Raw genomic sequence first — 27214 nt, 5'->3', positions numbered from 1 at the left:
CACCCCTTAGTAATGGGTGGTTGTTAAAGCCATTAAGCCAGCAGATTGGACAGACACTTGTTCACTCCTCTGTAACGAGGAGTCATTAGGGTTGTTATTGGCCTGGCTTAAAGGAGCGATGTTTTGATCACCCATATGAGGGTGAGAATTGAGGTGATGATTGGCTGGAATTAATCCTATAGCTGTATTGTAAGTTTTTGAGAGTTGGAACCTAAGGCCTCCTCCTCTGTTTAAGTTGTTTTTTCTCTCTTAACGTAGATGGCTTCCTTCACACCCCTTTCAAACCATCTGTCTTCTTTGTCCGAAATGTGAACATTTTGGTCCTCTAAAGAGTGTTCTTTGTGGGTGGACCTGTTTCGGTTGTATTTGCATGTTATCTATGCCATTACAAGGCCTTTGTTCGGCAGTAGTATAAAGCTTAGTATTCTACATTACTCCAGACTTTTTTTTTTTTTTTTTTTTTTTTATTGATTTTCACAACTTTATATAAACATCAACAAAAGTCAACAAAAACAACCCACCCCAAAACAACAAGGAGCATTGCAGTGTCCACAAAAATTAAAAATAATAATAATAATAATAATAAAAAAAGCCTACATACAGCCTACATACAGAAGGTACAGACATTCCCAGGCGTGGTTCACAATAGTTGGAACCGTTGGACAACCACATGAATGATATACTGAATGTAAAAAAGAGAAGGAAAAATAATAATTAAAAAAAAACAAAAAGAGATTACATTCTCTGTAAGAAAGATTGCAGTGGGTTCCAGATCCTCCTGAATTTGTCAGACTTTTGGTGAAGATCATGGGTCAATTTTTCAACCGAGATAATAGCTGAGATTTGTGATATCCACATATCAACTGTAGGGGCCTGAGGTGCTGTCCATCTCAGTAATATACATTTCTTGGCCAGAAATAAGAGAATCACAAGCAAACGTTTAGTGTCTGCATTAAGTAGAGTGTCTGAAGCATAATTCAAAAGGCAGAGGGAGGGAGTTAGTAAGAGCTGTTTACCAATGATCTCTTGTATCATCACATTAACTGCTTTCCAAAAAATTTGAATACAATTGCAAGACCAGAATAAATGAATAAATGTACCCTTATGTATTTTGCATTTATGACAAAGATCTGACACATCAGGAAACATCCTCCGAAGGCGAACAGGTGTGTAATAAGTTCGGTAAAAGAATTTAAAGTTCTGCTCAAATACAGAGATTGAGGTACAGTTGGGGAAGACTCTATTACAGATTTCTTCCCAACCTGCAAGATCAAACGACACCCCTAGGTCATGCTCCCACACCAGCTTCATAACATCGTAACCTGAGGAGACAGAGCCCGACAATAAACTGTATATCTTAGAGATGAATCCTTTAGGAGATTTGGTCATTACAACAACATTCTCTAACTCTGACAATTTTGTGCGTAGTTTCCCTGTCCTCAAGAGAGAACTAACAAAATGACGGATCCGTAGGTATTTATAAAAATCCCTATTAGAGATGTTGAAATTAGCTTTAATTTGTTCAAAGGGTTTAACAGAATCAGAGTCCAGTATGTCCATAATATTTGACAGTCCCTTAGATGACCATTCAGACAAACCAATGCTCCTAATCTCTGCCGGTAAATCTGGGTTCAAAGTTAATGGAGACCAAGAAGAGAGGGTGGGGGAGATATTTAGATATTTCTTCACATCTCGCCAGGCCAGCAAAGTATTATAGACAATGAAGTTACTTCTGAGATGGACTATTTGGTCTATATCACTTATAAAGAAGAGAGAAATAAGTTTACTGGGGAGACAAGATCGGGATTCCAGATCTAGCCATAAAGAGCTCTTTCTATTCATAAACCAATTTGATATGGTTTTAAGTTGTGCTGACCAATAATAAAGCTGCAGGGATGGTAAAGACAGACCTCCGAGATGTTTTGGCTTAGTTAATATAGAAAACTTGACTCTTGGATGCTTATTGTTCCAGACGAAGAGAGATAAGTGAGAATTTAGTGATTTGAAGTGTGCAGGAGATAAATAGCAGGGAAGATTCTGATATAAATAGTTCAATCGCAGAAGAATGTTCATTTTTATAGTGTTGATTCTCCCTAATAAAGAGGTTGGCAGGGGAGTCCATTTTATTAAATCATTTTTTATCTTCTGAATTAAAGGTGAGTAATTAGTTTCATAAAGGTTATTCAGGTCAGGTGTAACAAAAATACCCAGATATTTGAAACCTCTCGTAGATATTTGAAAAGGAGATCGCATTAACATTTCTGGGGGGATGGTGAAAGGGGTGGCGACAGATTTTCCTAAATTGATTTTATATCCTGATAAAGCACTGAACATAGCCATAGATTCCAGAATAGCTGGAATTGATATATCAGGATTGCACATATAAAGAAGTACATCATCTGCGAATAATGAAATTACGTGGTTTCTGCCGCCTATATTGATTCCAGATACATCCGGATTAGTCCTGATTATCTCGGCCAGAGGTTCAATAAACAATGTAAACAATAAGGGTGAAAGGGGGCACCCCTGCCTACAACCCCTGTGAATCTTGAAAGGCTCAGATAATAAGCCATTTGTGCTAACTGCGGCTGTTGGGTCTGTGTAAAAACTTTTAACCAGATTGATGAAATTCGGGCCTAGTCCAAACTTATGCAGCACCTGAAAGAGAAACTGCCATTCAACACGGTCAAAAGCCTTCTCGGCATCGAGGGAAACAATTACTGCTGGCTCTTTGTGAGTATCAAGGTACTGAACAACATTAAGAGCGCGTCGTATATTGTCTGTGCCATATCTCATTTTTATAAACCCCGCTTGATCTGGGTTTATTATTTTAGGAAGGATGTTTTCCAATTTCCGGGCCAATACTTTTGCCACAATTTTATAATCAACATTAAGCAAGCGAATAGGTCTAAAGGAGGAGCAATCCAGGGGGCTTTTACCCTCCTTTAAAAGAAGACTGATGGAGGCATGTCTCCAAGAAGGGGGGGTACCATTACTCAAAATATCGTTAACAGCAGGCATGAACATTGGTTGAATCTCTGGCCAAAATAATTTAAAGAATTCCAATGGAAACCCATCAGGTCCAGGACATTTTCTGTTTGGCATAGATTTAATTGCAGCCCAAACTTCCTCCGGACTAATAGCAGCATCCAAGAAAGCACGATCCTCTTCCGTGACAGAAGGTAGAGATATTCTGCTCAGATAGGCAGAGATATCTTCCGGGTCAGCCACATCCGTATTGTATAGAGATATATAAAAATCCCGGAAAGTACTGTTTATTATTTTTGGGTCATATGTGACACCCTTGTTCTGCGTATTTATCATATTAATTAAGCGACTCTTATCTTGATTTTTCAATAAATGGGAAAGCATGCGACTGGACTTATTACCAAATTCATAATATTTCTGTTTAGTATAAAGTAGCATTTTCTGAACTTGACCAGTGTAGTCTATATTAAGCTCAGACTTGACAGCCATTAGTGCCTTTAAGTTTGACAATGTTGGTGATTGTTTGTGTATTTTCTCCAGTCGCGTAACCTCTTTTTCGAGGTTGTTTCTCCTCTCCACTAAAGTCGCCTTTTGGTGAGAGCAATAAGATATAAGATGACCACGCAAAGTAGCTTTTGCTGCATCCCAGATTATAGCTGAAGATACAGGAGAGTTTTTGTTGTCGATCCAGAACTGCAATAGGTTACTCCGGACAAAATTGCAAAAGGATTCATTATCTAAGAAGGATGTATTGAATTTCCAAGTAAAAGTTCTAGGGATACGAAATAATGGATCAACACTTAAAAATACTGGTGCATGGTCCGACAAAAGTATAGGGTCTATGTTGCAGCTTTGAACCGAATGTAAAAGCGACTTGGGGATAAAAAAATAGTCCAATCTAGAATAAGTGTTGTGGGGACGTGAGTAAAATGTATAGTCCCTTGTTTTAGGGTTTAAATGTCGCCAAATATCTATCAAACCAGTATCTGTGGATAAGTTTTTTAGGACAGCTGAAGCTTTTGGGTTTGGCAGTTTTGTAGATGCTGGGTGACCAGCTGGTAAACCGACCAGGGTCGGTAGGCTTTTTTGGAGAAAGTCCACAAGAGAAGTCGCGCCCTCAACTTTCTCTGGTAAGTTAATGATTTTTAGATTTTTCGCCGGCCGCGGTTCTCCAGGTCATCTACTTTTAGCTGCAGATGTTCCACGAGCTTCTCCATGGCGGTTATGCTTGTCCCGTAAGCATTGAAGCCGTCCTCTGTCCCGGATATTCTCCCCTCGGCCTCCTCTATGCGTTTTTCCAAGTCCGCCGTTCTACTGGAGAGCAGCGATAGGGAGCTCTCCACCGAGCCAACAGAGGCTTTTAAATCGCCCAGTGCGGTATCAATGGTATCGAGTCGAGAGCCGATTGACTTTCATCCGGGAGGCCAGTGACTTTACCTCAGATAAAATCAACTTCATAGTTGCTTGGTTGGTTAGCACTGAGGTGCTAGCATTAGCTTCAGCCTGACTTGGCTCTTTCGGGACGGTTTTCTTCTTGGTGGAAGAACCCGGCGGGGAAAAAATGGGGAAATCTTTTTCACGCTGTGGTCTAGGCATCCCCGAGGTGTTTCAAAGTTAACAAAGACGTATTTAACTGGAGGAAGTTATAAATATATTTTATGCCTGGAGCGGAGAAGAGCCTCAAGCCTCCATCTTGGACCGGATCCGGAAGTCCTCTCTCACTCCAGACTTTTTAGTCTGAGAAAGCTTCCTGGAGAGGAAGCGAAACGTCTTCAACTACGGAAAACAAGTCCAGTTGCTTTGTTTTTTTACCTTCTTTTTGGAATGACCATGACCTGGGTGACTGAGAATCTTCACCAGCATAAGGACCGATTACTCGCATTTCCCTGCTCTCTGTGTAAAACCTCTGCCTCTTATCCGCCTTTTATCCGCAGATTACTGAGCCAGGTCTCGCGTCTCCCTCCGGCGCTGCTTATAGTGGGTTAATCACAGTTACCTCTGTTAAGCCTTGTGTTTAAATAAACATGTTAAACTGCTCTGCGCCTCTCGAGTGTATTCTGCATGTGGGTTAACCGACTCAAAACCATGACACTTTCATACAAACAAAACTGTAGAATAGAAAGAACTTTATTGTCCCACAGTAGGGAAATTCTGGTTTACCAGCAGCAAAGTTAAATGTAAATGGAAGCATGGGGATAAACACACGGTTAAGGAATATAAAAACGAAAAATAAGAATAAGACTTTTCTGTCTGGAAAAATTTACAACATATTAAAAACATTGCACAGCTAGCGGATGTTAAAATAGCATAATAAAAACAAGGAAGTGTGCAACTGAGCAGGGCAACCTCAAAATGTGCATACGTGTTTTAAATTTATGCACAAAACACAAACAGACTCTACAGAAATAAAAAAAGACTATGCAAAGTAAGATCAGCTCTGCAGTAAAATATGGACGTGGAGACAAGAAGGGTGAAAAAAGGATACGGAATAAAACTAGAGAGGAACTCTAAGATACGTTTTGACAAATAAGTGTATTTTATCATTATATATTATCATTGGAACACTTGAAGAGTAATGCACACTACTTGATATGTTTTAGTACCGAAACCAAAGATTCAGTCTTATTACCTAAAACAATCATCAGTTGATAAAGTCATAAAAAGGTTAAGGCAATGGTGTCAATGTTTTGCCCTATGGGCAAAAATCACCAAGTTGAAGGCCACAGGAGCCAGATATTTTTTATTTAAAATTTTTAAAATAAATATTGTTTTTTCCTTTTACCTTAACAAAAACTAAACATTGAACATTTTAATAACACAAATTGTTAGACCTTTGTAGGAAACGGATCTGTAAATAATAATATTTCACTCAAAACAGAAAAAGGAAAAATACAAGAATGGGATGTAGAGGTCAATTGAAGGCACTCTGTGAAAACACATGCTGTATTCAAATTAAATGAATGGGTACAACAGAGCCTGTTACTCAGTATATCACTAGAAGTTTGTGCTTTTACTTACTATGAAATGAGAATGAAAGAATAGCAATGGGTTTATTAAAAGACTTGAGGTTTTCCATTTTATTACAATTTCTATTCTATTTCAGTGAAAATATCACCCTAAAAAAACACACTTTGGAAACACCTGTATTAAAGGTGACATATGTTTTTTTAATGCCTTCGTTTTCACATTTAAGTTATTCGGTTGTGTCTATATAAAGCAGAACAGCAATGCTTTGGTCTGAATTCCTCCTAATTTTTGGTCCACATTTCTGTTTAATTTTTGTCCTCTTATGCCCCAGTTCTGAGGTCCATCTGAGAAAAACTAGTTGACATAAGGTTTTAACAATTATATCAGAGAACAGAGAAAATATGACCCAAACAGAACATAAAAATACATTCACAGCTCCTGGACAACGTTAATTAAACCTTTCTGCACTCCTAGAGACTCCAAGTACACAACAAAATGTATTTATGGGGTAAAAAGTGGATTTTGAATCATGTGTCCCCTTTAAAGAGTAACTAACAATGTAAAAGATTAACCCCACCCCCAGACAAATTTTGAAAAATGTCCCCAAAGTAGGCATGCCAAGAGACCCTGAGGGGCAGGGCTAAGTGTAGGGATTGATTAGGGGGTTAAGCAGGGCTGTTGTCAGGACAAAGGAAAGTGACACGTTGAAACATGAAGAGTGACTAGAGCGGGGGTGGGCAACCCGCGGCTCTAGAGCCGAATGCGGCTCTTTGGCACCGCCCTTGTGGCTCCCTGGAGCTTTTTTTAAAATGTATGAAAATGGAAAAAGATGAGAGGGAAAATATATTTTCCATTTTAGTATGGTTTCTGTAGCAGGGAAGCCCAGAGACAAACATTCTCAATGTTTTCCAATGATGTAAAATGTGTAGAATACATGTTACATTTCAAAATATCTGTCAACGGAGATTTGCGTCATAAACTGCGACACGCCAGGCGGGTGTGTTATGTATATGGTGTGATGAGCCATGGATCCCAAAGGGAAAAAGAGAAAGATAGGCAAGGCAAGGCAATTTTATTTATATAGCACAATTCAGTACAGAGACAATGCAAAGTGCTTTACATGATTAAAATATAGGAAAATAAAACAGAATAAAAGCAAGTAGGAATAAAATGTAGAAAAAAACATTAGAGGAACATTAGAAACAGTAAAACAGTTTAACTAGAACAGTCAAAGGCAATCCTAAACAAATGTGTTTTAAATCTTGATTTAAAAGAACTCAGGCTTTCAGCACTTTAACTGTTTTCTGGAAGTTTGTTCCAGATAAGTGGAGCATAGGAACTAAATGCTGCTTTTCCATGTTTGGTTCTGGTTCTAGGTATGCAGAGCAGGCTGAAGCCAGAAGACCTGAGTGGTCTGGATGGTTGATGCACTGATAACAAGTCTGTGATGTATTTAGGTGCTAAGCCATTCAAGGCTTAGCAAGGCAAAACACCGTTGCAGAAATCAATTCGACTAAAAATAAATGCATGGATTAGTTTTTCCAGATCCTGCTGAGTCATTAGTCCTTTAATCCTGGAAATGTTCTTCAGGTGATAGAAAGCCGACCTTGTAATTGTCTTTAGATGCTTTTGGAGGTTCAGGTCTGAATCCATCACTACTCCCAGGGTTCAGGCCTGATTAGTGTTTTTTAGCTGAAGCAGCTGAAGCTGTGTGCTAACTTTTGATCTTTCCTCTATTTGTCCAAAGATTATTACTTCAGTTTTGTTTTTATTCAATTGAAGAAAATTTTGGCACATCCATGCATTGATTTCTTCTAAGCATTTCCTCAGTGCTTTAATGGGTTCATAGTCACCTCTTGACATGGTGATGTAAAGCTGTGTGTCGTCTGCATAGTTATGGTAGCTGATGTTGTTATTTTTTATTATCTGAGCAAGATCATTGGCTATATCACAGTAAATTGGGCAAAAGACGGCTATTTCTGCCCTGCGATGGACTGGCGACCAGTCTTCCCTCTAAGCTAAGAGCAAATCTAAGCTGCGCAGAAAATAAAATCCAAGCTGAACTGTAAACAAAATAATAATAAACCAAGTTATTTTGTACCATTTTGCAACTCTGATGAAATGGTGTTCCACAGTCGCGCTCTGTGAGTGGCAGGTGCTGATCAGAGCGCACCGCTGATTGATGGGTGGGGCAGACGTCTACATAGTTGGGCAGGTTGCGTTGGGCATCCTTGTTCTGGGCCCCGTTTTGGAAAAAAATCGCCGATCTACAATCAGTGGAAAGCTGCTGCTCTAAGTAGTTCTTCCTCCCTCTGTCATACTCGGGTTTTCGGTTTCAGAACAGGTGATATCAGCCAGGTAACTAAACTCAGTGTCCAAACAAACATGACTTCAACGCGAGCACGAGCATGAAAGAAGCCCTGATCAATGGAACGCAGATAACGTGCTTCACCATGGCAACGACAGGAAATAAGCCTTAAAGTTCGCATTTCCCGCGAGTGGAAAGTCATAAGAATATTTAACCATAAGAAATAATGCTTTTGCTGCTGAAAAAAGTGAGTTGGCTTGATATGAGAGTTATTTGATAGAGAATTAAAGCTGTTTTCTCACACTTCACTAATTCAACACAAAAGGGGGAAGTGGGGATGGCGCATTGATTACAAAAAGCATTGAAAGGACATGGCAGCCAATCATGATGAAGTTTATTCAGGTATGGTTAAGTTCTAAGTTTTTTTACGTTTAAACATACTCAACTAAATCATTAATTGGCTATATTCAACTTATGCAATTAATAATGGGATGGTGTAAGTTATTGAAACAACTGATATGTTCATCTTTTTGCATGGAAAAATCCCCAGGACGGGAACATTGGCTTTTTGAGATCACTGCTATCTGTAGTAACTGATCCAAGTGCAAAAAAGCTGCCCCCTGACAGTTCATACGAAAGTCATCCTACAGATTCTGGCCCACGGCCTAATTTGCACAAAACCAAAGAGAAGAGGATAATGCACAGAAATTAAGCTATAACTCTATCGTTTTATTTTAAATACGTTACCTTTTTAAAGGGCTGCTGTTTTATTGCACTCTGTTGCCAAAATAAGGGGCATGGGGTGGGTGGAATGTTGTGTTAGTGAGCATTAAAGATAACTACACTTTATTTCCATGGGGAGGTCTGAAGTTGTAGGAGGCCTATTGTGCATGTTCCATTGTTTTTTTGAATCCTCAAAATAAAAATTACATAAAAAACAAACTTGTTCATTATTCATGAATGCAATGACATATAATTTGTTAATATTGTTATGGACGTCAAATTTAAAGCCTCATCATACAGCAGTATAGTCAAGTGGTGCTTTATTCTCTCCAGGATGTGCTGCAGGGAACATGAATGCTCATTATGTATTTGTAGCCTACTTAGCCATTTGATAGTAGGCTAACATAGCTAATATAGACACAGCCCATGTTGCCTTTATTCTTATAATTTTTTTGCAGCTTCAGACAGATCTGTTTTTTGTTTTTTTTGGTCCAATATGGCTCTTTAAACATTTTGGGTTGCTGACCCCTGGACTAGAGCAACACTGGTGGTTTTGTGACAGTTTGGACTTTGGAGGAGGAGGATTTTTCACCAGAAGTTGAAGAGGCTTTGGTCTTAGCATTATCAGTTTGAGCCTTTGGCTCAAGGCGCTGACTAAGCATTGCCTGAACGCAGCGTGGCCAAGGCAGTGGAGATCAGAATGGACCGAGTGGTAAAGTGATGTTAGCATCATTGCTAACGTGGGCTAATGTCCAAAGCAGAAACAAATGCTAAACAATATTTCAATCTGCTCAATGCTCACAATTACAACTGAACTCAGGGCTATGATCACAAAAGCATGTACTATTTGTACCAATAAAAAATTCAACTGCAATTGTTCCGGTTCAACCCTAACAGGACAGCACTAAGATGGTTTTAAGACAAATATGGGAACTAAACAAGTTCATATGAACATGTGATGAAGTTGCAAAGAAACATTAAAGTACTCCATTTAGCCGGGATTATATAGTTCATCTGGAAATATAGTTGATTTTGGGGTGAGTTACACTCTCAAGAGACAGGCGAAAAGCAAAATTCTAGTTTTATGAATGGCCACTAGGAGGCAACGCATTCTCTGACTTCGGATGAACTGTTGTTCAGTGTGCATAAAGTTATATCTGGTGGGAGTCCTTTTCCAATCAGTTTGTCCTTGATCTGTCAAAGAAAACAAAGATTGGAATAGAAACAGTCAGTTCTACCACATACAACAGATCAGTGTCTGATCTGCCAGTAACAATACATTTAAAAGGCATCTCTGTGCTAAATATCCAAAGTGGACACTTCACATGGACAGCTGTGCTAATTTTTTCTGAAGTAACAATTGATTTCTTGAAATCAATGGTGTACAGGAAGGAAAAAATCCACTACATCAGATTTTAATCCTTTGCATGAATCTCAAGGAAATTACTGACCATTTTCAGAATCCGGTTATTATTGTCTTTCAGTGACAGCATAGTCGGGATGTTCAGTTTCATGACAGCAAGATAAGCTGAAATCACAAGATGTCAATATGACTGCAGATCAGAATAGTTCATACCAGCCATTGGTGTACAATACTGCTCCCTTCACCTCTATGTTGTCATTCTTACATTTTTGTGGGGGAGGATCTGTAATTGGAACGGTGGTTGAGGGAGGATCTGTAATTGTCAAAGGAACAGTGGTTGAAGTCACTTTTGCTCACGTGAATACACCAATATGAAGATACACAAAACTGAAATTTAAAAATATAAAACAGAGTTACACTTACTGTTTCCAACCGTCACAATAACACATCGAAGCTCAGACTGGTACACAGAACTAGAGACACTGTGTGGATAATTCAGGAATAGAAGATTTACTGTTGGAAGTTTTACTGTTAGACTCTAGCTTCAATTACCATAAAATATTTAATTAAAAACAGCAAATCTGAATTACCCATGGTTCACAAAATTTTACATACATACATACATACATACATACATATTTATTTTTTTCCCCTAATAAAAAAAAAAAAAGGGGAAAAAACTGTTTACTGTAATTTTGCATTTTTATATCATTTTCTTCTTTTAGTTTGTTTAGGGGTGACAGTGGCTCAGGAGCCAGGAGTTTTTCCTGTAACCATCTTAGTGGTTCTGTCCTTGGGCAAGAAACTTCACCCGCTTTGCCTGCTGTCAGTGGTCAGAGCGCCCAGCTTTTCCGCTGTGGCTACAATGAAGCTCATCACATTCAGCGTTTGGCCTCCGACTTAATAAAGTGCTATACAAGTGCAGACCATTTAACCACAGTTTTATTTACCTGCTCATCAATAAACCAAACATCCATTTTCTACACCTGCCTATTCCTGCAGTGTAGCAGGGCAGCTGGTGCCTGTTTCTGTTAGTCAACGGGTGCAAAGTTGGCTACACCCTGGACATCTCGACAGTCTATCACAGGGCAACACAGAGACATACAGGACAAACAACCATGCACCCACATACTCACACAAGAACAGAACAATACAGAACAATAAGAACAATTTAGAGTAACCTAACAGTTATATTTTTGGACCTTTGGGAGGAATTTGTAATACCTGAGGAGAACTCACACACTGAGAACATGTATATGCTATCAGAAAGACCCCAGGTCAAACATGGGGTTCAAACCAAGGACCTTAACAATAAACTAAACCTGCACAATTTTAATGGAATAAACAAAGAGGTCAAAATGGATCTGTGAATCTTTGTGAATCTAAAAATTAAAGGGGTCTTGCTCCTTTTCGTTATTAAAAGAGGGTATACGTTTTTTAAAGCTAGAACTTTTTCAGCCAACATTATGCTATATGTAGCCCATTTCTAACAGGCTCAGTGCAGTTTGCAAAGTTTCTTTGCTTGACAATTAATAGGAGTCAACGTTATTTTTCATTGTAACATTTGAACAAATGAAATGCATCTCTCCTAAATAAAATCATAATTTGAAAATACTTTTCTGTAACTGATCTGCTGTTACAAAACTTCATTTGCAGACATCTGGGAGGAAAAACAATGTGTCTTCCTTTGCAGTGTGTGTTCAAAAACTACTTCTATTGCCATCAAATCAAACACATCAGCATAGATTATATGAAAGATCAGGTAGCTTAGTGTTAATACAATTCTTTAGTTAAGGCCTATCACCTCTGACCCAGCTCCTTTAAGCAGGAAGGAAATGGTCATGGCAGTGTGGATAAGGTACCCTGCTACAGGGCTTCCATGTCTTTTGTCCTTCAAAGTCAATGCTTGCTTATTCGGTGTCTGTGAGAATCAACGTGTGGATTATGCGCTGGAGGCTGATTTAGGGTGGTGCAAGATTGTGCGGGGGGAGATCAGAGAAGAACAGAGCTGGGAGAGAAGGGATGCAGGCTAAAGCCAAGCTGAGGGTGTGATTACTTTATCTCTGCTCTTTTTCTACATTAAGTGCTTGAACTTGATCGAACTGCTGTTTCCTTTTATTTGATAAGTAGATAAGAGATCTGTTATCATTATTTCCCACAGCACTTAGTCTGTTACCTCAAGGCTTTAGCCTCAGTTAAACCTTTAAACACAGTGAAAACATATTAGAAGTAAATAGTTTTATGTTGCTTCTAACTTTCCCTGTTCATCTCTGCCAAACCTCTGCCTTTGCGAATTTGGTGCATCTCGTTGCAATGAATTGCTGCAGGAGCAGCTAGCTGTTCAGGCCAGCGGAAAGAACGCGGCTGCTCTCACTCTCCTTTATGCCCACTCCATGGGCACTTTCCACGGCCTTTCTGATGACTGTCTGGTTAGGTTTTGAATGCATTTAGTTTGGTTCCAGCCTGCACATGTGTTGGTGGATGTCCAAACGCCACGTGATTCCACAGTCACTTCGTCCCTCCTGTGCATACCTTCTTAGCTTGAGTGGCCCACAGAAAATAGTGCCTGTCTGGAACTGCTTCGAACAAAAGAGAGCAATCTCAACCGAATCAAAGGTTTTATAGATGTCATGATCTCTGCACTAGTGCTGATCTGATTCGTCACCTGATACACCTGTTCAGCTCCGCCCTGTTCTCATCATCACTCATCTTGTCCACCTGCTCCAGTCACTATATACCCTGCTCTCAGACCAGGCACTAGTGCCAGATTATTTAGAGCCATTTGTGAGACTTATTCCAGTGTTCTGTTCCTGCCTGCCTTTTTCCTGACCTGTTTTGCTTCCTACTCTCTGAGCCTGCCTGACCCCTGTCTGATCGGATTGCCTGCCTGTTACCAGAGCTGGAACTGTGCCCTGACTCTGCCTTGAATTTCCCACTGGATTCTCTCTGGACCTCGGATCACCCAGCTCTGACACTGGACCTCACCTCAGACTAAGGATTCTGGAAATTCCCCCTGTACCTCCTACTTGTCATCGTCATCACGGATCTGACCCTCTGTCCCTTGACCAACGAGTACCAGCAAGAGCTCAATTTAGGGCTTCCCTGATCAGCTCGGGGATCGTTAGAGTGCAGACCAACCAGCCGGAGCCAGCACTAACTGTTCTCACCAGTACCCGGACCGTGAGAAGGTTAGTGACCATTACCTCTGTAACCTATCCGTCCCGAAAAGTTGGTGTGGTCACTAACCTGCTGTCTCTGCTTCCAGAGGTTCTTGACATAGACGCTGACGATTACCCCTACACCTGCTGCAGTTTACTATTTAATAAACTGTCTAATTGTTCACTGTTTGACTGGTTTGAATTCTGGGTCCTCAGTCTCTGATCATTACAATAGAGTCTCAGAAGATATCCTGCTGTGATGGGCTGTTCTTTAGGGGGCAGGGTCTCCTACCGTCTCATACTATGGCTATCAGATACAGTGGTGATTTTATATTCATCCTGGCTGAACTCCAACAATTGCATTCTTGAAGACTGCTGTTGTATTACATTTGGCAGAAAGGCTTTTAATAGACTATTGCATGTGTTGAGGGGATTAGAAAAACAGCTGATAAAGAAGCTAAGGTATTGCAGATCAACCATTTTCCACGGCCTATCAGACTCTGCGACTCCAAGGGGCGCTGTTACGCTGTGTCCTCCAGAACAAAGGTAGTGGCCCTTAGGTGCACAGACTCAATATGCAATCTCACAGCCCTTAAAGGAAAAACTACAGAAACCATGAGGCACTATGACAAAAACAGTTAAGGGAAAGATTGTTATATTTGATCTATTTTATCATGAATAGGTAATTTTGGGAAAGTTTGTCCCAAAAGCCCCACTTAAGAAACCCCTGAGCAGGAATGGTCAATTATCCCTCTCTTTCTGCTCCAACCTTGTAAAACTTTTAACTGACAGATTGTCCTGCAATGAAACCAAACATATATTTACTTTCAGACTTTTTATTCATTGTTGCCAGGTTGGACAAAAAAACTATACTGACGCTGCGGTTGTTTATTTATTTTAGTCAGTTTAACTTTTTTCTATATGCTTTGCACAATTATTTTGATTGTAATAAGAACCAAATACTGACCTTGCCTGGACGAGAAAGCAGATGGGGTGACTCTGTCCATCTTCTCCTGCAGATGGTGTCCAGGTCAGAGAAAAGTTCCCTGATCCAGAAGAGCTCTTGACTACATTGTACGGCCCGCTGTACAGGAGCTCAGTGATCCTTCATCAATCAGGAAATATGAAAAATTGTTTTGTGATTCCAATTTTTTACCCCCTATGAACAAATCATCTGTCCTCTTCAACATTTTATTATTGATGTTTTGAAACGTACTGTAGTACAGCTTTTGAGTACTTTATTATGCCAATGTAATGTAGTTTTTTATTTTTACTTTCCTGATGTAGAGCACTTTGAATTGTTTTGTTGCTGAAATGTGCCATACTAATAAAATTGCCTTTCCTTGATCAAACAGACAAAACAGAAACAGTCTAATTCCAGCTTAAGGTAAATATCCACAAAAACTACCAGTTTTAGCTGCCCTTTGTAACGGCTCCTGTTTTGTTTTCAAAATATTTTCCATGCGTGTTGCATTTACTTACATAGATTGAGTTGCACCTGCTCTGATGTTGATCTTCAAAGCCTGATTGATGGGACTGTAGAACTGAGCTCCTTGTTCTGGAGTTGGAGTCAGAAATCTCGGCAGAAAAACACCTTCATAGCAGGTTGGTGCAGCTGGATCCACTGGAACAGATCAAGAAAGAAACCTCAGCCACCCTAAATTAAGAACATTAATGCATACCTGTTTATCTATAACTCAATATGCATGTCTTTGACACAAATTATCCTGCAATAACTTCAGAGGATTAATCCATTAACTTTTTGGGATCAATCCTTTGTGGAAATTTTAAACATTTTGTTTTTACACATTGCTTCAAGCATGTAGACTACTGTGTACAGTATAATATACCAGTACATAGCAATGTTTCCATCTTGTACAGGTTTTTGCAAACAATTTAAAATTCCTGCGTTTGTATTCAAGCAGACATTTACACAGCCTGTCTTCATACTGTATTTGTGTGCGAGTATGTATCTGTGTGTGTGTATCCATTTGTACTTGCAGCTGAGTGAGGATATATTTTTCGTATTTTTCCAGGGCCCGGATACTGGTATGGGCGGACACAGCCGCCAGGCTGAATACAGTTCAGAGCGTTGTCACATACTTTTAAATCAGTGTGATATTCCAGTTGAGGGCTATTTCACAAAACCAAGATAACAGGTTTAGTTGGGATTTTCTGAATATCCTGGTTGAATTAAGACTGGACTAGCTTTTACAAAAGCAGAAGCACATTAGTTCCATGGTACTTTATTCTGTGCAGCTAGCTTTCATTAGACCAGGATAACATCCAAGCTTAGTAAATCCTGGTGCCTTAACTGTTCAGTCATTAGTCACACCAATTAGACAACAGTGTGTTTTGTCAGTGATTCTGTTTTCATATCTGTGTATTTTGTTATTTTCTAATCAGTCAACGATAAAATACCACTGATGCACAATTATGGCATTTAGTCAAGTAGCACTATTATTTAAACATTATGATAGCTTATATCATTATTAACTTTATATTATCCATGTGGCCATTGTTACTGTTTCATTGTGCTTATGAAGACTGCAGTCATACTTAGAAGCCATAAATTATCACTGAGAAGATACAACCAGCCTGAGAGACAATATCCACCAACAAGGTATATAAACTGTCTTTATTAAATATTATCTGATTAAAATAATTTCTAATCAATGACATCATTACTGATCATAATCTTGATGACATGTTTGTAACAGAAACATGGTTACATGATTTTAATGAGCTGCCTATTCTAATAGAGTCGACACCTCCAAACTACAATTTTCTTTGACAGCAAGCAAAAAAGTAAAAGATGGAGTTGCAACTTTGTTTAGAGATTCACTATAATATAAAAATAGGTTTCTCAGGTAAAGAGACCAGTACAAAATATGTTCTTAAATGTTTACAGGCCTATTAAGTCCAGATCAAACTTGTCCAAAGGGACACCAACATTTTTGTGTCAGTAGGTAACTACATCAGAGACAACAAAAATCACATGTGGGGTCCCCTCCTATCCCATCTACATGCTACCTTTAGCTAAGATCATAGAAAACAACATTATCAGGACCACAACCTTACGCCACAAGAACAGTTTTTTCCCCATCTGCTACCAGCCTTATGAAAAAGGTCAAGAGCCGCCCGTGAAACTGGACACTGTCTCTCTCCCCCGTTCAGGACTTACAAGCTTCTGCATTACATTAACGCACAGTTTACTGTGTGTATATACAGTAGCTTCTGTATATATAGCCATTGTATTTTATTGTATTTTTTGTCTGCACCATCAACACCAAGTCAAATTCCTTGTAAGTGCAAACCTACTTGGCAATAAACTTGATTCTGATAACTAAGCAGACGACACACAGCTCTACATCACCATGTCACCAGGTGACTAAGAACCCCTTGAAGCACTGAATAAATGCTTAGAAGAAATCAATGCATGGGTGTGCCAAAATCTTCTCCAATTGAATAAAATCAAAACATAAGTAATAACATTTGGACCAATAGAGGAGAGATCAAAAGTTAGCACACAGCTTCAGCTGCTTCAGCTAAAAACCACTAATCAGGCCCAAAATCTGGGAGCAGTGCTGGACTCAGACCTGAACCTCCAAAAGCATCTAAAGACAATTACAAGGTCGGCTTTCTATCACCTGAGGAACATTTCTAGGATTAAAGGACTGATGTCTCAGCAGGATCTGGAAAAACTAATCCATGCGTTTATTTTTAGTAGACTTGATTACTGCAATGGTGTTTTCACAGGTCTGCCTATAAAGTGGGTCAGACAGCTGAAGCTGATCCAGAACGCTGCTGCCCGCGTCCTCACTAAGACCAAGAAAGTAGAGCACATCACCCCAGTTCTAAAGTCCTTACACTGGCTCCCTGTATCTCAGAGAATAGACTTTAAACTACTCACAAAGTCTATAAATCCCTGAATGGCTTAGCACCTAAATACATTACAGACTTGTTATCAGTGTATCAACCCTCCAGACCACTCAGGTCTTCTGGCTCCAGCCTACTCTGTATACCTAGAACCAGAACCAAACAAGGAGAAGCAGCATTTAGTTCCTATGCTCCACTTATCTGGAGCAATCTTCCAGAAAACTGTGAAAGTGCGGAAAGCCTGAGTTATTTTAAATCAAGGTCAAAAGCATATTTGTTTAGAGTTGTCTTTAATTTTAATGTTGAAGTTTGTTGTTGTCAGCTAGTCTTATTCTGTATCTGACCTGCCTCTACTATTTCAATGCAATATGCTTGCTTTTGTAATGTTTACCTCTGTTTCCATAATGCTTTTCTTTCCTCTGTTTGTTTGTTTTGTTTATGTACAGCACTTTAAATCATCTTATTACTATAAAGTGCTTTATATATAAACTTGCCTTGCTGTTGTTTTAAGTTTGACAGAAAGGCATTTAATAGACCATAGCATGATTTGAGGGGTTTAGAGAAATGGCTGATAAAGAAGCAAAGGTATTGTCAATAAAGTCTGGAGTTACACAAATTTTTGTGACAATCAGATTCTATGACTCTAGTGAGCACTCTTTCGCTGGTTCTGCCAGAACAACGGTAAGAAAAGAAAAAGTATTGTGAAGCCTTGCAGCCCACTAGGCCTATGATACAATGGAAGAAACCATAGCCCTTTTTCCATTAATAGCTCCAGGATTTAAAGCCACATGCTTTGGTTTCCTGAAGTAAACCAGAGCCTTTGGATTTTGGGGTTTCTTGTTTTCATTCGGTAAGGGCCATTTATGTAAAAGGGGTTATGACATCTGGAGAAGTTGTGATGAAAACTGCAGTACTACTCTGGTCCAGGGAGGGGCAGCAAAACGGCATCATATGTCAAACAGACTGAGAAGCTGTATCTGAGTCCTCCTGCCATCTAAAATAGGATGGACAGCTTCTGCTGATGGCGCTATACCTTCTAAACCCCATTTACAACGATCCTACCACTAAAAACATCCTAAAACTACTTTTTGAGTTAAATTAAGGTTACAAAATTGATAGGTTTGTAAACAGCTCAACTCCTTACTGCTCCTTACTCCAACCTTGTGGCGGACAGTTTATCTTGCTTTACGCAACCCCGCCCCCTCAACAAGTCTCGAGAAAGCAGAGCAAAGTTCGGGGCCACTTCAGGAAAGTGAAATTAGTTGCGGAAATGTGTATGAAAATGCCACCTTGGATTTCAAAAGCCCCAGGCTTTTGAGTGGCAATGGAAAAGGGACTAATGTATGCATTTTTCACTGGCTTATTAAGTTCCTAACCTGTCTCCTGCCAGATGGATTTCATTCCTCAGAGGTCCACATGGCTCTACACATCCCTCTGGAACCACTGAGGGATTTCAATACCGCATAAAATGGATAAACCAATAAGGATTGCTGGGTGGGATTTTGACCCGTGTGACATATCAGAGAAGCGACTGTTTCGATTCAGACAATAGCATCTCACAGCAAGGAAGCAAGGGTGACCAGAGTCCCATTCCTTTCTTCAGAGGACTGAGCACGTCTCAGATTTCCGGGGTTAGTCCCCATTTTGGATGACCTGTCTTAGGCAAAAGTTACAGTAAGAGGTAGTTACGCGGTCCTGCCACTGTAGTAGAAGAGCTGAGCCGAGCGCACCTTCCCTGCCCCATCAACGTTGCAGATCGGGCAAAACAAATTTATATTCACCAGATATGGATCATGACTAAAACAAGACACATTTTTTTTGGTACAAGTGACCAAAGTAAGTTTCCAGTGGCCAGGCACAGCATTAGAGTGAGGAGTGTGGTAACTCAAAGTAGAGCCACAGCTTTAGAAGTCAGTTGGGGCTGTTTGAACATCTAACAAAGATGGCCCCTGGGCACCACTATTTGGGGTTTTTTACGGGCTTTTCTCACTTGGAGTCTATTGGATCCCCCGGAATGAGCTGCGCAAAGGGATGTCTGGGTTTCCATGCTATAGCTGTTGCCCCCTCAACCCAATATCAGATATACAGATGAAATTGGAATGATGCACGATTGTGTGCCAACTTCTAAGTAATACATAGTATCTGTATTGGTCTTTTGCAACATTCAAATTTTCCTGGAAACCCATATTTGGGTTTTTATTCACTGTAAGACATAATCATTACAACGATAACAGAACTAAGAACATGACATATATCACTCTATTATCAGCTTTTTCAGTCTGTAAACATGGTAACCATGTGATACATTTGTACCTTGAAAAGCAAACTGGATGGGTATCATGCTGATTCTATCGCTTGTAGTTTTCACAATGTGTGATCCACTAGTTTGAGTCAGTGTGATTGCCTGTCTGGGAAAGTCCTCCATCACCATCTGGACTGCATACGAGCCTTCATTACTGCTTGAAGTAGCATTAAATGAGAGGGTACAATTCTGCAAGAACACAAAAAAAGAATACCATAATCTTAAAATAAACAGAATAATTAGTGCATTATTAAAATATTAAATGCATTAAAATGAATCCCATTGTTCTAAACATTACCAGAGTTTTTATCTAAAAAAAAAAAAACTGAACAAAATTTTCATGTTTAGTTATTGAACCCGAACACAACCACAACAGAGTTAAGTTTTAACAGTTCAATGAAATTTGTGGATAGTGGAGGAAAGAACCAAGAGTCTGTACTGAGCTGAAGCAGTAGGATGGTGAAGGCGGGAACTGGCAAGCAGGTTCGAACCAGAGAATGGAGGCAGCAGAACCAGAAGCACAGCAGAATGGAGACTTGGAACCAGAACTACAGCAGGCTGGCGGATAATGGAGGAACTACGGACTGGACGAGACTGGATGAGGTGAGCAGCAGAAACAGAGGTAAGCAGGGAAACAGAATGAACCGATGAGGAATGACAGACTGCAGGGAGCTTAAATAGTGAGGCTGACAGGTGTGCTGAATGCTGGCTGATTAGTTGCTGACAGGTGTAGATGATTACTGAACCGGAGACTGGAGCTGAATGGAAGGTGGAAAGTGTCTGAGTCTGTGCATGGCAAAAATAGCATTCAATGATGCTCAAAACGCTGGAGACACTGACATAGTTAAGGAATAGTGTGGATTTTTTAAGAGAGGTTCTGAAACATTAATATCAGCAATGATTCCCTCAGCTGTAGAACAGTGTCATATCACTGGAAGCTTGTTGGAAAATTAAATGCATCCTCGGATTTGGTGGGATGTTGTAACAAAATGGTTTTGGTTACCGGTTATATTTTTACCGTGGTAACTTGTAGAGCACTTTGTGAGAACCTTGGTACTTTACTAAAAGCATTTTTACTAACACTAAAGCACTGCTCCTTAAATGTAGCTTTGTAAATCTTTGCATGGAAGTTTTAGTTCCATGCAAACCAAAATTCATTTTATACTTATTGAGTATTTTAATCATTATCATACACTTTTATGCCTTTTATTCTAGGCCCTTTTATTCTATTTATTCTATCTATTTATTCCTGCATAGCTGCTCCACATCAAGAGATGTTGTCACCTGTGATGAGGCAAGAGTTGTTGATTGGTGCAAATAAGAACTTCTTTAAACTCTGTTTTCTAGTGCAAACTGTTTATGTCTGTACTGTTAATTCACAGGACAATGGCAAATGTACTCTCTGCAAACAACACAAACAGTAGAGTTGGGTAAAGGTGATGATTTGAAAATGTCCCAGTATCTGTTTTCATGTAAACAAGAAAAATGTTATTTTTCTTACTGGCTCATGTGCCATATAACAGAAAACGATAGAAAATAATGCAGCATAAAAGGTGCCTACAATAAAAAAAAAAACAAGAAGAAGAAAATGAAAATGGTGGAGCACTGTTTTGGCTGCTGACTCTTCTGAATATATTCATAGCTAGGAATAGCTGTAATTCAAATCTCACCTTAAATAAGTAAAATATATGTAGTCAGGACATTTTTAAAGACAAAGCAATCACAAAGCACTGAACAGAAAAACAAAACACTTCAAATAGAATGATACAAATAAGATAAAATCACAATAAAAGGTTCAACAAAAGGCCTGTTTAAAAAAAGAACATTTTTAACTGCTTCTTAAGAGTCCACAGAGTCAACTAAACATAGCTGCAGATGTAGACTATTCCTTAACCTTGTTGCCACAGACTGAAACAGTTGAATGTCGTCTTCTGTTCATATAAAAACTTTGTTCTCTGATATCTCAAACCTTTTTTAGTTGTGATGGCTTTTAGGCAGTATGCATGCTCCTGCTGAGTTTTAAACAACATAGCACAAACTAATGGTGAGGAGAGGTATTACATGGTTTTTACATCTTTACTGTTGCTGTGTAATATGCTGGTGAAGATTCTCAGTCATCCAGGTCATAGTCATTTAAAAAAAACATAAAAAAAAAACAAAGCAACTGGACTTGTTTTCCGTAGTTGAAGACGTTTCACTTCCTCTCCAGGAAGCTTTCTCAATTCAAAAATCCAGTTAAAAGAGGTGGAAGCTTTCACAAGACACATCAACTCGGTGGACAACAACATCAAGTTTACTCGAGAGGATGCCAATGACAACAAGCTACCTTTTCTCGACTGTTTGGTGAACATGGAAGGAGATGGAAACCTCAATATTGAAGTGTATAGGAAACCCATTCACACAGACCAATATCTTGTTTTTGACTCACACCACCCACTGGAGCACAAACTTTCTGTCAACAGAACCTTACAACACCGGGCCGAGCATGTCCCTACTAGAACGGAAGGGAAGCACAAGGAACAGAAACACATCAAAGATGCCCTCCAAACCTGTGGGTACCCTAACTGGGCTTTTGTCAAATCAGCAAGAAAATCCTAAAAAGACCCGCTGCAGAACATAATGGTGAGAAGAATAAACACAAAAACATCGTCATCCCATATGTTGCTGATGTCTCTGAAAAACTCAACAGGATTTTCTCCAAACACAAAATCCCAGTACATTTCAAACCAAACAGGACCCTCAGACAGAGGCTGGTGCATCCCAAGGACAAAACCCCCAAACCTAAGATGAGCGGAGTGGTGTATGCAGTTCAGTGCAGTGAGGAATGTTCTGATCTTTATATCGGAGAAACCAAACAACCTCTCCACAGATGCATGGCTCAACACAGGAGAGTTACCTCCTCAGGACAAGACTCTGCTGTCCACCTACACCTTAAGGACAAAGGACACTCTTTTGAGGACCAAATGTTTCACATTTTGGACAAAGAAGACAGATGGTTTGAAAGGGGTGTGAAGGAAGCCATCTAGAGAGAGAAAAACAACCTTAAACAGAGGAGGAGGCCTTAGGTTCCAACTCTCAAAAACTTACAACACAGCTATAGGATTATTTCCAGCCAATCATCACCTTAATTCTCACCCTCATTCGGGTGATCAAAACATTGTTCCTTTAAACCAAGCCAATAACAACCCTAACGACTCCTCGTTACAGAGGAGTGGACCAGTTTTGGTCTAATCTGCTGGCTTAATGGCTTTAACGACCGCCCATTACTAAGGGGTGGTCCTGTTTCTGTTGAATTTGCATGTTATCTAAGCCATTACAAGGCCTTTGTTTGCCAATGGTATAAAGCTTGTTACTCCACATTACTCCAGACTTTTTGAATTGAGAAAGCTTCCTGGAGAGGAAGCGAAACGTCTTCAACTACGGAAAACAAGTCCAGTTGCTTTGTTTTTTTACCTTCTTTTGGAAGTTGCTGTGTAAATAGAGATTGATCGGTGAGGTGGGCTGTGCTTATATGTCATCTCATGCAAAGGATTGTGGGATTCCTTATTGCTGCTTTTTGCCAGTAAGGGACATCACAAAGTTCCTGTGCTAAAATAAGTGCAGGAGGAAGCATACAGGCTCTATTTCCTACCTGCTTCATTACTAACTGCACTATTCGGAAAGCACTTATCATGGCGACCGTTGACACACTTTCACTTTGGCTAAATAATCCTTACTCAATAAGGATATTTGGATGGTCCCTTAGTGTAAAGAAGTTGCTTCTTAAGATTTGATTACTCACCTGGACCCTATCCAGGGTGTTTGGACAAATGTTTCACCAAAGGTCTGGACACTATTTAAAGATTCCAAGAGAGGCTACAGGATAAGAGAGTGTAGGGGGACTTTCTTTACATGCGCATGTTTGTTTGGTTTATAGTTGTTATTTTGGAGTTGTTGAGGTGTAAGGTTAAAATATGCCACATTTAAGTGTTAATTGTAAATGACAAAATGGATATATGTATTAATTTTGGATGTTAAAATATTGGATGTTATGGGTTTATAGATTGATGATGGAATTTGGTAAACTCACATGTGAAATAACAATAGTTTAGTCCTCCAAAGATTATACTATTTAAGGCAAGGCAAGGAAAATTTATTTATATAGCACAATTCAGTACAGAGACAATGCAACATGCTTTACATGATTAAAATACAGGAAAATAAAACAGAATAAGATATAGAAAAAAAGAAAAAAAAAGAAAGTTGAACTGGTGAGAATTGTTTAACTAGAACAGTCAAAGTCAATCCTAAACAAATGTGTTTTTAATCTTGATTTAAAGGAACTCAGGCTTTCTGCACTTTTTACAGTTTTCTCCAGATAAGTTTGCTCCAAATAATTGGAGCATAGCAACTAAATGCTGCTTCTCCATGTTTAGTTCTGGTTCTGGTTCTGCAGAGCAGACTGCAGCCAGAAGACCTTAGTGGTCTGGAGGGTTGATACACTGATAACAAGTCTGTGATGTATTTAGGTGCTTTATTTAAGGCATAATTGTCATTTGTAATTAGAAAATAATGATTTCGATTGCTATTAGGAGGCTTAATATGCCAGTAATTGTTCATCAAGTTGTGGATTAATAAAAACCTGCTGTTTTCACCATACTCTGCCTCAATCTTCATCTCCACTGTAAATCTGGATGCAAGAATCATTGTGAATTTTGCTACATGAGGAGATAATTCAGTCTTTTGATTCAAGTGTCATGATTTAGGTTTTTGTTTATTTGTTTTGGACTTTTCTGGACTAATTAGTTTTAATGCCTTCAGCCAAGAGCCATCTGTCTCCATCCAATCAGCTCAATCCACTCCTCAGTCTCCAGTCAATCAGCTCAGATCAGCTCCACCTGCTGCCACTAAATACTGTCAACTCGGCACACCTGTTTACATGCCTACATATACCTGCCTCTTTCATCCACTCCCTCCCTGCCAGAAGGTCTCGTCTTGCTTCTTGCATACTCCCACTGTCCTACCAGTTCCTATGCGCTCAGCCAGTTGGATTCTTCTGCCCTGTTGTGTTCAGCTCACACTGTTCTGCCCATTCTGGTGGATCCTTGGTACACATCGCCTGTTCTGGTCAACCCCTGCCTTCATCATTTGGGTTGTCTTGTCACTGCCTGCAACCTGTGGTCAGTCTGGTTCTGCTTTCCTGCCTCACTTGCCACTAATAATCCATCCTGTCTGGTTTTACCTGCCTGTCTGGTTTATCATTATTCATCCCTGAAATAAACTAACAGAAAAACTTTACTCTGTGTCTGGCTGAATATCAGGTTCACCAGCATTACTCATTACATCAAGTGTATTGGACTTGGGACACATCCAGAGTTTCAGGACAGCAGCTCATGGAGGACTGGAGTAATAATAATAATAATGATAATAGTAATTGAACTTTATTGATCTCACAATGGAGAAATTCACTTCTGCATCTTAAACCATCCCCTTGGGGAGCAGTGGGCTGCCATGTGCGGTGCCTTAGGAGCAATCGGGGGTTAAAGATCTTGCTCAGGGACCCAGAGTGCAGGCTGTGGGGATCGAACCGGGTACTTGCAACCTTCTCAGAGCACAAGCGCGCTGCTCTAACCACTAGGGCACCACTGCCCCGTGCATGTGAAGTTATAGCTGTATGTAGCGGGCACGTGCTGGTTGGTGAAAATGCCAGGGCTGTTTTTTAATCCCAGTCCGTCACTGGTCAGATGTAAATCAATGAGCCATCCACCGCTGTCCTGGGTCATTAGAGTCTATTGATTGGTGTGAGCGGAGTACTTGGGCACCTGAATCATGACGAGACTGTCGACGTAATTTCTTCAGAGGACTGAGCTGTAAAATGAGGAATTGGAAACACAATCCTCCCCCCAACACTTACCACATCTCAAGACTGAACTAAAGGTGGTTCCTGAAATCGCCAAGCTTTCTAAAAATGCCCTCATACTCTGGCACCAACACGAGGGTATCTTTCCCAAATTGTAACACAACACGCCTGTCACTTCGAAATAAAATAAACTCTGAACAATAACATTTCTTAAAGACATTTCTTATATATTTAAAACTTGTATTTTACAATCCAATCAAAATAGACTTATTTACTTAAGTTATTTCAAATGACAATGCAGATTATTTGATTGTGCCTCTACAAAATCACTGTATGTAGTTTTTAACTTATTTCTAAATCATATAAACTATTTGTTTGTCTAATATGTGGTTAGTATTTATTACTTACAGAGGACAGGCTGAGAACAGGTGGAGGTGTGCAGGGTGAGGCACATTCACCCAACGATAAATTAGCATATCTGCATTTAACCTCGTCTCCATCAGGGTCGAAGGCCAACAGCTTAATATTTCTATAACAGTTTGAAGGAACTCTGAGGAAGCAAAAATATATGGAAATCAATTATTGTAGAAAATGACCATATTTATTTGTTGTCATCATATCAAAGAAGTATTGCTCTTTTGGTTTGCCGCTGATCAAACCTACAGTTATAACATATTTAGATTGATTCAAAGTTATTTAATGTTGTACTAAACCAATGCCATAAGTCCTGCAGAAAAGTAAAAATCTAAAAACTTAAAATATGCAAATCATTAAATAGAGGTAATTTAAAATCAGGTTAAGATGTTCACAATTTTTAAAAACAGTTGTGCTTTGTAAGGAACCCAATTCTAATGAAAACATTATTTTTGCTTCTTGTATTACAGATGTTTGTCAAAAGTCAAATCTACTTCTTACAAATAATACCAGGAGTTAGACCAACACAATTTAGGAAAAATCTTATATTTAAATATAACTATTGTAGTGAAATGAATTATATGTATTTAAATTACACAAATTATATATTTCAATAGTTTTTTAATAGTATAAATGCAAATATTTGATCCAAATGATTGCAGAACTACCTCAGAGTCGGAAAGATGGTGGTCTGTGGTGATGAGTTGGGTTTGTTGATGTCAGACCGGATCCTCAGTTCAACGTCTGCCACAGCTCTCCAAGCTACAATGTCATTTTTATTGGTCATCCAGTAACTACCACCATTCCTGGAAATTAAATTCAGGATTAGTTTAAGGTTGTAAACAAAGATCACTCATGTAATCGCATTTTTTTGTCTCAAATCATTAAACTATCATTAAAGACTTGATGTTTAATTGAGTAAATTAAGCATCTAGATTTCTAATCTCTCCTCACACAGAGAATCTAAATAGCAAAATATTGTTTAAAACATTTTTATGTGGACTCACACAAGCTGAAATGGAGAGTTGCTGGGAAGAGACCGAGATGTGATTTTTTCAGTCTGACACCAAGAACCAGAGACTTGCTCAATGTTGGCGTTTGAAAGAATCAGACTTTCAGTACCACAGTTTCCAGTGCAAGAAAATGAACCAACTTGGCAGGTATTGTAGTTAAACTTAAAGCGAAGAATCACCTGTAGGTATTGAAGAACTATCAGTTATGATAAAATAAAAAAAATAGTTAAACATAAAATAATTTACAAATAATCAGTACT

General features: G+C 39.2%; 1 protein-coding gene across 1 annotated transcript; it reads right to left on the bottom strand.

Moving 5' to 3' along the window:
- Positions 1-4668: 4668 nt before the first annotated feature.
- LOC110367864 lies at positions 4669-25971 on the bottom strand. The gene is made up of 7 exons (XM_036129027.1): positions 25936-25971; positions 19700-19877; positions 14990-15131; positions 14475-14612; positions 10773-10831; positions 10563-10662; positions 4669-4738 (listed from the first exon to the last, which is right to left on the bottom strand). Exons 2-7 carry the CDS (start codon positions 19815-19817, stop codon positions 4669-4671), a joined length of 627 nt encoding a protein of 208 aa, XP_035984920.1. The 5' UTR covers positions 19818-19877; positions 25936-25971.
- Positions 25972-27214: the final 1243 nt, after the last annotated feature.

The sequence above is a fragment of the Fundulus heteroclitus genome, unplaced genomic scaffold, assembly GCF_011125445.2.
Source record: "Fundulus heteroclitus isolate FHET01 unplaced genomic scaffold, MU-UCD_Fhet_4.1 scaffold_130, whole genome shotgun sequence".
Classification (NCBI taxonomy): domain Eukaryota; kingdom Metazoa; phylum Chordata; class Actinopteri; order Cyprinodontiformes; family Fundulidae; genus Fundulus; species Fundulus heteroclitus.
The sequence above is the reverse complement of the archived record's forward strand: the minus strand, read 5'-3'. Positions and strand labels throughout refer to the sequence as shown.